Here is a 12,183-nt window from a genome sequence, read left to right as displayed (position 1 = left end):
GAAGCTGAATTTATTGCTATTACGGAAGCTTGCAAAGAAGAGTTATGGCTGAAGAATTTTTTGCAAGAGTTGGGTTTGAAGCAAGAAAAGTATGTGCTTTATTGTGATAGTCAAAGTGCTATTCACTTGAGTAAAAATTCTACTTTTCATTCGAGATCGAAACACATTGATGTGAGATACCATTGGATTCGTGATGTGTTAGATTCGAAATTGTTACAACTCGAAAAGGTTCACACAGATGATAATATTTCAGATATGTTGACAAAGACTTTGTCGAGGGACAAACATTTGAAGTGTCGAACTTTGGCGGGTATGGTTGATTTCTCCACCTAAGTCGGTAGGGGGAGAATTGTTAGGATATACCTCCTTATTGGAGTGTGGGACCCAATTGATTTATTAAAAGAGTTTCAATTTGACTTGGTTTAGGTATAATATATTTTTATATATTATATTTAAGGAGACCCAATCTAATTTGGTAATAATTAGGGTTTGATTACAAAACCCTAGATTCATAATATATATATATATATATATATATATATATATATATATTGATATTAGTTTTGTTTTGCTGTAGAGACAGAGGAGTGCTATCTATATTGATTTGTTTTTTTGGTGACTTTGCTGGGTAAATTCCATTGTTCCATTGTTGACCGTTGGTCAATGCTTTGGGCTAATCAATCAATTTGGTGGCATTTGTGTTCAAGCTTCGAAAAAAATACTCTGTTCGTGATTGGTTCGAATTCGGCTGGTTTGACAGATTTGATTTCGGTCTATTATTTTGGGTCTTCTTCAACTTTGGTTCTGAAGATTTTGATTCTTCTATTTGGTGAGGTCTTTCCTCTTTGTTTATTTGTGATTATTTGGAATTCACCTAAGGGTGGTTTTGTGAGACCATTAGTGTCTCGTTTGTAATCGTTTGGAACTTATTTGGTTGATAGTGGAATCGGATTTCGATCCCGTGGACGTACCTCACATTGAGGGAACCACGTAAAAATTCTTGTGTTGTTTTCGATTTAATTTTTCCGCATTAATTTTTATTCCCATTGATTGATTTACTTGTGGGGAATCATATCGATTTTCCCTAACAGCTACATCCAGGTTTTATCTTCTGGTGTAGGTCCTGAGCTGCTGATGAAGATGGAGTTGCTGCTGTGGTTTTTCTTTGTTTGCTGATCGAGCTGTTGTGGTCTGGGGGTGTTGGTTTTTTTGTTCTGTTTTGTTGTTTGTCTCAGATGCTAGTTTGGTTGTTTTGTGATTGGGTGCTGCTATTCTGTAGCTTTTTGTTTTCTGTTTTTTGGGTTTGGCTTCTCGCCACCCCTTTGGCTTGAGCTGGCATATGATTGAGTGCTTCTCTTGGTGCCAACTTAGTTGGGATGAAAGGTTTCACTATGATACTTTTTACTCGCCTCTGCTTTATTGTTGTCATCCATATGTATATGTGTTTGATGCTATCAATAAAGTTATTTGTTGATAAAAATAAATAAATAAATAAATAATATTCTATCATCTACCTTTTCATGTATATATGGCAACATAGTTATATTTTGAGTAGGTTTACCCTCTATATGTAAGTTTGTTTGTTTGTTTGTTTGTTTTTTCTTTTCTTTTTTTCACTCGGAAACGCCAAAAGGCTCACAAAACATCAGCAAACAAGAGAGTAGAGAGCTCACAAGGGGGATTGGCAACCCAATCTAAAGGAAGCGAGCCCTTTTATGTTCATGGAAGCAGCCCAATGAGCTACATGGTTTGATTCTCTAGGAGACTAGCAGAAAGTAATGTTGTTATGCATTCGAGCACGGATTATGTAATAGATGATGGCTTGACAGTCCCAAGGAGGATCCAACTCAAATACACTCAGCTCGATAACAATCCTGTTATCGCTCTCCACATGGACTTGAATAAGATTGAAGATATCATTGTGACACTAAATTTTTCTCTGTTTAGTGAACAATTTTCAAAATTTTCTTTTGAGTTTTTTTGTATTTGAGGTTACTCGTCTTTGGTGAATTTTTTTAACATTTTAAGCATATTTTTTTTCTTTTTTTTTTAGATTCTCTTAATCTAGATACATTTAAAAAGTAAAATATTTGTGATTTTTTTTATATAAAAAAATAAAAAATTCTGTTCATTTTTCACAAAAAAAAATTATTTTTAGGTGCATCTAAAAAAATTACTAATATATATATATATATATATATATATATAATTCACTAAGGACCAAAAAAAAAAATCTACTTTTAAAAATTTAGAACCAAACACAATAAATGTTATTTAGTTTAAAAGTTGTTTTTTGTTTTTAAAATTTGTAAAACTTAAATTTATAAAGTGATCCCATTCATCAAATTTGCTGAAGTCGCCACTCTTATGTAATCCCTTGCCTTAGTAATTTGTAGAGGTAGTAAATGGGCGGCTAAAACAATTTAGGTAATAAAATAATTCAACCCAACCCGTCCATTTACTGGTTGGGTTTAAATGAGTTGGGTTAAATTGAGTGCGAATTAGACAAATCAACTTTGACTAACCCATTTACTTTAATGAACTTATTTTGTAATACATTCAAATTTTAAAAATAATAAAAAATGGTGCCAAACAAAAAATTTCATAAATAGTTTTTAGAAAATTACATACACATGTATATAGTCCTATCTTAAAAAATAATAATAATAATAATAAAATAAAATAAAATAAAATTGAACCTAAACACATATATAACAATATATATACATATATATTGTGTTTCCATCTGTATAGACTAGTGGGTGGTACACGCGTTTGCGTGTATAATTCAAATAAGTAAGAATAAAAATAAATAATAAAGAAATTAATATTCTAATATGTATATGTTGCTCAAATGATGCAAGACTTCTAATGAAACCGAAGGTCTTGAATTCAAACCCCTTTCAACACTTTATGTAATTTTTGTTTTTAGGATAAAAAAATATGACACATGGCACGAGAAGAAGGCTTGGATACCAAATCTAACCTTCACTTAATAATAGTATAGATAGATAGATAGATAGATAGATAGATAGATGTGTATATCTTCTATTTATACTATTATTAAAAGTGAACAATTCACTTGATTTTATGAACCTCTTCTCTCCTTTTGCCAAGTGACATTCTTTTCTATACTTCTATTTATCCTATTATTAAAAGTGAACAACTCACTTGATTTTATGAACCTTCTCTCCTTTTGCCAAGTGACATTCTTTTCTTGTGCTAAATTTCTCTATTCGAAAGGAGAAAAAAAATCATAGCTACACAAGGGGGCATAAGACCTCAACCAATGACCTAATAAAGAACACTTTTCACCACTTAAACAACATAGAAAATATATTTTAAATTTAAAATTAAAATGTATATTTTAAACATACCCATCAAGTGAGTTCACATTCCTTGTGTATATAGATGCATGCAAATAGAGCTAGCAGTAGTTGAAAAAAACAATTTAAAAATCGAAGTTAGAGGGAGAGATAAATGTTGCCAAACACATTATATCCAAATAATCAGAAGCAAACCAGATAAAAAAAATTTTAAAAAAAATTTAAAAAACAAGGTAAAGAGAGATGCAGTGGATTATAAATAATTTGTTTTGTTTGGCTGCTGTTTCATACCATTTAAAAAACTTGTACTCATTCATTATTCATACTATTCAATACAGAATTTCTCTTATCCCTCTCTAATATCATAATAGGGTCTAAGCCCATAAAATTATAGGCAGATTAGTGGGTTCAGGTCAATCTTCCCAACTCTAGAAAATTTGTAAAGGGGATTCGAATTTGTTTAACTTTCGTTTCCATATAAAACTTGATATATTTGATTTTTCTTATTTTTACATGTTTTGCAAATATTTTTAAAATCCTAAAAATTTATAAATGGATAATTATTGCCGTTTTTCTACCCATCTTTCGACATTTTCCTTCCTCTCCCATAAGTGCAATTTGTCATGTGTATTTTCATTCTTTATGCTCACCAACTTGTGAGTCGACAAAAAATAATAGAAAATTCCAATGAATGTTTTGTGATAAAATATTTCTTGCCAAACTCAACTCATTAATCTATAAAGTTCACTCGCAGAAAACAGTTTACAATTAAGGTGTCCTTTGGCAAAATTTATAGTTTATAGTTTATTGTTTTTTTTTTTTACAAGAAACAATAAATATGTTTATGTTTATTTTCAGTAAAAACGAAAATGAAAACAAAAATATGTTTGCTATATAAGTATTTTAAAATTATATTTTGAAAACAAGTGAAAATGGAAGTTACGTGAGGTGATTGTCGACGGTTAGAGATGGTGGCTAGAGGTGGTTGTTGGTAACGAGAGGTAATGGCTAGAGGTGGTTATTGGCCACAAGAAATGATTAGAGATGATGACCTGTCAACCGCCTAAAGTTGTAATTGAAAGTGATTTTCAATAAAAGTGGTGGTCAAAGATCGTTACCGCCAACAAGAAGTAGTTTGTGGCAATGGAAGGTAATTAGTGGTTGAGGGATTTGGTGGCCGCACTACTACCAAATCATAAATAGATTATGGATTTCAAGTATGATGTATGTTATTTAATCACCGATTTTTTATTTTGTCAAAGTGTGATATTTGAGAGTGTGGTTATTAAGGATCATTTTTTTCACATTTTTTTACTGTCATTAAAAGATAATTCCATCACGTGTATTGACCGTGATAATAAACAATTAGATCACAAATTTTCAGTGTTATTTATGATCAATAAAACCTAAGATTAAACTTACATAATCCATAATTAATAATGAGATAATATCACAGCTATATATATTTCTCAATTTCTCATCACGGTTAGTGTGATAAAAAAAAAAAAAGATTCAATCACAAAATGTGACTATCAATTATAGAGTATAGATTGTGATTAAAATCTAAACAGCACTAATATCTAAAATATAATCAATATTATTTGTACAAAAATTTGCTTCGAATCACAATATTGACCACATATGAATAGCTAATAACCTCATATATTTCATAAACGAAACTCGAATTTTGCAAAAATATATACAACGAAAATTAAGGAATAAAAGGTTTTTTTTACTGTGATTACACAATAAAAATCTCAATAAAAAAATAAAAAAACTTAAGGAAAACTCAAAGTTCTTGAATATTCGGTCTTTGACCATATTTTCCATCTCTCCAAGTAATTTCTGACTTCAATAATGAAAACACAAATTAATTCAGAAGTCGCCAAAAGCATAGAAATAAACTTATTAATTTGTTCAAAATTAAAGAAAACAAAAATTAGAAGAAAAAAATCTAAAAAGTTTATAGAATTTATCAGAGTTCGAACTAATCAACTAGACTTTAAATTAAATACAGGGGTAACATCATCCAGATACATCAACTGGATAGGTAAGGAAAAATCTAAAAAGTTTATAGAATTTATCAGAGTTCGAATTCATCAAGTAGACTTGAAATTAAATGCAGGGGTAACATCATCAAGATACATCAACTGGATAGGTGAGGAAAAATATAAAAAGTTTATAGAATTTATCAGAGTTCGAATTAATCAACTAGACTTGAAATTAAATGCAGGGGTAACATCATCCAGATACATCAACTGGATAGGTGAGGAAAAATATAAAATTCTTGATAAGTGGTCTAAGAACAAAGAAGAACAGATTAAAATGGAGAGAGAGCTGAGCAATACACTACACAAAAGAGGGATACTTTAGTGTTTTGTTGACATGTCAAGCATTTTCCAGTAAAAGAATATCACAGAATCACATTACTCTTAACACGATTTAGAGTCTCTCTAGAGAACAGCCCGTTGAGTTGGGGCCAATGCAATAATTCAAACTCCATAATGTGAAAAATGAAGAAAGGGTAATTCATATAAAAAATGAATTAGGGTTCGGGTTAGGGATGAAAGAGCACTAACGTAGTGCTTGGCCAATCCCAAAATAATACAAAAGCCTCAACTTCAATATACTAAAATTTCATTGCTTCAGCTGGCAATAATAGATGATTTTGTCCCTAGTTAGTGCTTAAGTTGATAAAACTTAACCATTTCCATTAAATAAATAATAAATAGAACAAAAACTAAGGTTATTAAAAATCAATACCAATTGAAGTAACAGAGCAGCTAAAAATAAAAACCTTATGCTTGACAATGGGAAAGGGTCATGAACTTTAGAAGATGAAAAGATAGTTCATTAATCTCAGAACATGGTGCTATATATGAAGGAATGAATCATAGAGGAAGGAATAAATCACAGTGAGTATGAGATTTCAATTAAGAAGTTAATTGTAACTTTGACAGAAGGCCCAGCTATGTTTGCCATTTTCAGAGTGTTGTATTACAATTATTGCCTCCTCTATGAAAAGAAAAAGAAAAAAAAAAAAAGAAGAAAGAACAAATATACTCTGATTAGTGTAAACTATCTCTAAAACATTATGATTAAGCAAGAAGCTGAACAGAGGCACTACATTTAAATCAAAAATGAAAAGGAATCAACATGAAGACAGAGCACATGAGATCACCATATACATAGGAAAATTTATATGTGTATATATATACACACAGTAAAGTCACAAACATTTAGTAGTAGGCAAGCACTTTGTAAAGGTCTTCTAATAAACTATATTTGCATTCAAAAAGCCACCTAGAATTGGAGACCTAAAAGAAGTGACAACAAAGCAAAATGGATCAAAGGTCAACAAGATTTGAGTCAACTTGCTTGGCTAATAATGCAAAGATATATTATAATTATAGGCAGCTTCCATGCATGCTGCTAATTGTTGGTTAGTGTGTTTAAGCCATGAGATACCTGGTTTATTAGGTATGCTAGTGAATACTGTTGGCGAACTGATGCTTGTAAAAACAAGACTTCAACTCAAGCTATTCAATTTCCTTCTTGGCATTTTGTTTCTCCTGTAGAACAAAGAATGGTGTCATTAATGAGCACTTGAACAAGTTCATGGATGACAACAAAGCAAATGACCATAAGAACTTCGCTTGTTTACAGCCCTGTAACATGAGCACTAGGCAAGCAAACAAATGAAGCATTCACAATCTAAGGAAATATTCATCAACAGCATCAAGTTTCAAAGCTTGAATAAGAATTGGCTAGAACATCTAAAGAATGAGAAGCAGATAAAACTATCATGCTGAGTATCTAAAGTCAGCTACAAAAGAAGTGGCAATTCCTATCATTGGTAGAGAGATACAGACTGGAATAGCATACCTAGATCTTCCAGAGCTACTGCTTCAGCTGATTATTCAGCTCTCCCTGCTGAGCCACACATGCTCTCAAGTCATAGAAACACCAAAGATTAAGTGCACGTCTGCGTATCCAACCCAAATTACCATGTAACAGATAGCAGCGCACGACCCAACAAGCTACAGTAGTTAGCTGCAAAAACTAGAACACATGACAAACACAAATTACTGAAATCAAAAAGGAAGAAAAAAAATGAGAACCACAAATAAATTTTAGCTAAAGATTCTATAAGTTCAGAGCATCCCCATGAACTATGAAGGGTCATATCGCTGCCCAAAATTAAAAAGGCAATGACACTAACCCACATGCATATAAATATAGACACTTAGATTATACACTCGCATAATGAGATTAAATTATTAGAAAGTTAAAGCACCTAGAACTAATGTAGCATGAATGCTCAACTTTCAGAAAATTAAAAGCTCAAGTCACATACGACACATTTGAAATATATGTAAATACTCAATTTATGGTGTACATCAGCCTACCTTGATACATGTTTATTCACTTACAAGAACTTTACCTTCTTATATGAATTAAACATTTCAGAAAATAAAAAACTCAAACAAAATACCGTACATTGAAATATCTGTGAACACTCTAGTCAAACAAATCATAAACCTACCGAATTTAGCATTGTCATGAGTTATGGTGTACATCAGCCTACCTTGATACATGTTTATTCACTTACAAGAACTTTACCTTCTTATATGAATTAAACATTTCAGAAAATAAAAAACTCAAACAAAATACCGTACATTGAAATATCTGTGAACACTCTAGTCAAACAAATCATAAACCTACCAAATTTAGCATTGTCATGAGTTATGGTGTACATCAGCCTACCTTGATACATGTTTATTCACTTGTAAGAGCTTTACCTTCTTATAAGAACTAAATATATGCACATGTCTCTTGACCTTATTTCTGCCACTAGCACCTGGTTCAGGAGAATAATACCTAAATGGGAGCACAAGCCAAAGCACCTGGTTCAGGAGAATTTTGCTTGCCTAGTGCTCATGTTGTTGATGAAATTTGGTAATGCTTCACTCAATGTGAAGGAAAAAGTGTTTTTCCCTCGATTTGATAAGCATTTTATGAAAAGGTTGGAGATGGATTTTGAGCAATTTTTCATCAAATTTAAATTTGATAGGCAAAAAAAAAAAAAGGTTTAAGGATTGAAAAAGAACTTTTTTAATTGCAGCAGAGCAGACTGCTAATTTTTTAACCTATAATTGTCAGCCAAAAAGGTTAATTCAAATATGATTCTTCATGTAAGAAAGGGAACGTGGAATTTGACTAAACTTTGGAAGAAAAGTAGTCTTACCTAATTAACTGTGGATAACAGATGCAAATACAATGAAAAACTTAAGAGCCATGACAAAGTGACGTTTGCATTTATAAGGTAAAATGTCTATCTTACAGCAGCCTTGGCCCCATCCATCGATCTCAAAACTCCAGGTCTGGGCTCCACTTGCCCATTAACAACACAAATCCATTTTCTTGGAAATCATTCATCCAGAATAATCACCCACATAGATGAACTAACAAGTAATCATAAATGAAGAACAAATAAATTCCTACTTACAGTTCCAGATTTGAGAACTTCCTTGTATCTTTCAGTCTTCCAATCCTACAGATAACTAACCCTAAAACAGTCCATAAATATAGCCAATTAATTGATGATACAGATTAAAAAAATCTCTTCAATTTGGAGGAATTTACAAGAGATTAGCATAAATATAGCCAATTCATCTCTGTTAAAGACCATGATCTCTTCCCCCCTCTTCCCCCAATTCTTCTCTTCAATAGGAGAGCTTTAAGAATATTTACGACAAAATTGCTATTGGTAACTTTGAGAAACCCTCTCTTTGCTCACAAAAGAAAGAAACCCTCACTCAACCAATCAGCCTGGCCTGTTTGGTTACGGAAATGTCTAGATAAAGCTGAATCACCCGAAATAGAAACAAAGGAAATTTTGCTAACAAATGCAAATCCAACTAATTGACTTACTTAAATTAATTAATTAATTTTTTTTAATTTCCTAGAAACCAAAAAACCAAAATCAAAATCCAAACTCAACTACTATCAACTAAAACCATGCAATCAAACAATGATAACATCAAAATTAAAAACACAACTACAATCAGAATTTTATAAATAAAAAAAAAAAAAAAAAAAAAAAAAAAAAAAAAATCAATATTTAAGAAATGCAAGAATCAAATATTCATGAGTTCTAGTGAGTCCCACTTAGGGGATAATGGTAATCTGTTAGGTGAAAAAAAAGGGTGTTAAAAAGATTTATTGAAGAGCTGGTGTTAATAATAAGTTTAAGAATATAAAAACTAATTCATCGAATCAGATATAGAATTTGTATAGATGGACAAAATTTTACAGAAGTATAGTTGTGAAGGTCCTCGGGAGCGCCGGACATAGAGCCGGCGATGGAGGCTCCGGCGGAGAGAACGTTGGAATAAACAATCATGTGCTTTCTTCATAATCAAAGACTTATTCAAGTTTCACCGCTCACCGGGAAGTTACCGGTAATGATAACTGCTTCGCCGCCGCCTCCTCCGTCCGCCGCCGCCACCGCAGCCGACCGTTGCCGGAAACTGGCGATCAGATACTCCGCGGCCGCAGATTTGGAGGAAACCAAAGAAGCGGTGTGGCAGTGGAGGTAGATTTGGTGTTGTCGTGGTCGAGAGAGAGAGAGATAGTCGTGTCTGTTTGGACTCCAATCACAAGATTGGAAAGATATATACGAGCACATTTATTTAGGAATTGTGATAAAAAGTAGGGTTTGGTTATGGTGTTCAACTTACACCTTACACTTTATACCTTACACTTACACCTTACATTTATACCTTTTGTAAAAAATTAAACCTTATACTTACACCTTTTTTGAGGTTGCACACCATGTGCAACCCACTTACACCTTACACCTTACACTTACACCTTACACTTACACCTTATACTTATACTTACACCTTACACTTATACTTTTTGTGTAAGTGGCACATGATGTGCACTTGCACACTTAAGAAAACTCCTAAAAGGTATAATCACGCATGTTTGAAATTTGAGATTAAAAATAAATATTATTTTACTTAATTAAATTAAACGAATATTTATATACAAGTCCTGTCTTAACAATTAATGATAGTTTAAGTTTTACTCACAAAATTTTATACTTTAAGTCCTATGTTAATTTTATAAAACCAATTTACTCTTACAAATTGAAAACCCCAAACATTTTGGCTCTGTTTGTTTGTATTCTCAAATCAATTTTCTATGTGTGTTTTGGAACATGATGTTTGGTTATGTTTTCAAATCAATTTTCTACACTCTCTGCAGAGAACTCTGTGCACACAGGCGTGTTTTCTGTCCAAAGGAAGACCACCCGGTAGACCACCCGGATGTCCACCCGGATGTCCGGCTGATTTCCAGATTAAATTTTTTTTTTTTTTTTGCAATTGATTTACATAATCGGGACAAATATTTTCTGAAAATTTTTAATTTTTTTATGTGCTTTAAAATAATTTTGAGTTGTATGTTTAGTTATGAGTTGTAAATTTTTGTATCACATATCAAATGTCACATCAATAATTCCCCACTCAAATCAAACCTCTTTTCCAAAACTATTTTCAAAACTCTTTACCAAACAAATTTTCTACACTCAAATCATAATTCCACAACACACAAACTCAAAATACAACTCATATTCTCAAATCACATTTACAAAACTCTACCAAACGCTACCTTTGTTCCCCACTGTTGGCTACATATTTTGTAAAAGCCAGTTACAGGTCGACACGTGGCATAGTAAGGGTAATAAAGGAAGGTTATTTAAGCCTTTAATCCTGATCGTACACGTGGCAATAAATATTGGTCCTCACATGATCCGAGTAACACTAGATCAAATAACGGGATACAAGATGACGTGTCTTCAACGGTTACTCATATTCAAATCCAAGTACAAGAGGGAAGCTCAACTGCCAGTAATGGCGTAATAGAGCTACTTGTAAGGGAGCATGACCAGCGATCATGGAGGAGCAGTTCGACAGTTCGAAGTGCAGTTCGAAGGTCATCACTGACGAGTATAAATAGCAGGGCAGCCCCCAGAAAAATGGACAGACTCAGATCATACAAATCAGTCATTTACTTCATATATTTTCTTTTCCAGTCTTTTACATTTCCCATCTTTAAATACCTGTTCTTTAAATACCTGCACTTTAAATACTCGCACTGCACTTCAATTCATAGGAGTAGCTTCAAGTAGATTCAAGTAGATTGCTGTTGTAAACCTCTCCGAGGCTGAGTTCGGACCATTTTAAGTGTTCATTTTTATGAAATACTTCAATTGTTCTTCATATTACTGTTATTTCTCTTAATTTCTCCTAATTCAAGCCACCAGTAAAAGTCCTCTTCATTGAGACTGAAAAGAACTAAAACACAATCGTCTGATAATTGGTTAGCAATCATAATTTCTGTAAGGACTGATTGATCCTTACTGGCACGCTCACATTTACAAAACTACCCTTCGAAAAGCCAAAAAGCCAACATATATTTTTGGCACGCCCAGTGGGACTTAATTAAAAATGGCTAGAAGAAGACGACAAGGAGAAAATGAACGCTTCGAAGAAGGCGTGGAAGGAGAGGTAGAAATACCAAATCCAGAGGATAATGTGGTAACACATCCTGTGGAAACTCCTATATTGTCAGAACCTATGGTCGAACAGACCAGTACTTCTGGACAAGAACCATATGTTCATATTATTGGACAAAACCAAGGAATTGGACCGTCCACTATGCCATTTATTCAACCAACAAATCCATGGGATGGTTTAGTGAATGCCATGGGACAACAATTAATGAACACAATGGAAAGGTGGGCAACATCCTTTTTAGTTCGAATGAATAACCACCAACCAACAAA

At 32.7% G+C, this 12,183-nt stretch overlaps 1 protein-coding gene across 23 annotated transcripts; it reads right to left on the bottom strand.

The window, feature by feature from the left end:
- Positions 1-4,972: 4,972 nt before the first annotated feature.
- Positions 4,973-10,020, bottom strand: LOC145814438 (uncharacterized). Of its 23 annotated transcripts, none has more exons than XR_014357764.1 (5): positions 9,778-10,020; positions 8,836-8,880; positions 7,212-7,388; positions 6,795-6,898; positions 4,973-5,175 (listed from the first exon to the last, which is right to left on the bottom strand). XR_014357764.1 is itself a non-coding variant. In XM_082911251.1 (4 exons), exons 1-3 carry the CDS (start codon positions 10,015-10,017, stop codon positions 7,227-7,229), a joined length of 447 nt encoding a protein of 148 aa, XP_082767377.1. In that variant the 5' UTR covers positions 10,018-10,020; the 3' UTR covers positions 6,233-6,898; positions 7,212-7,226. The 23 variants fall into 23 exon arrangements, 1 of the variants encoding a protein (XP_082767377.1); XR_014357765.1 differs by having other exon boundaries at positions 4,973-5,171; XR_014357763.1 differs by lacking the exon at positions 4,973-5,175 and adding an exon at positions 6,233-6,643.
- Between the last annotated feature and the right edge of the window lie 2,163 nt (positions 10,021-12,183).

The sequence above is a fragment of the Camellia sinensis genome, unplaced genomic scaffold (genome assembly GCF_055761805.1).
Source record: "Camellia sinensis isolate YWXY unplaced genomic scaffold, ASM5576180v1 Unanchor10, whole genome shotgun sequence".
NCBI lineage: Eukaryota > Viridiplantae > Streptophyta > Magnoliopsida > Ericales > Theaceae > Camellia > Camellia sinensis.
This window is presented reverse-complemented; position numbering and strand designations above follow the sequence as displayed.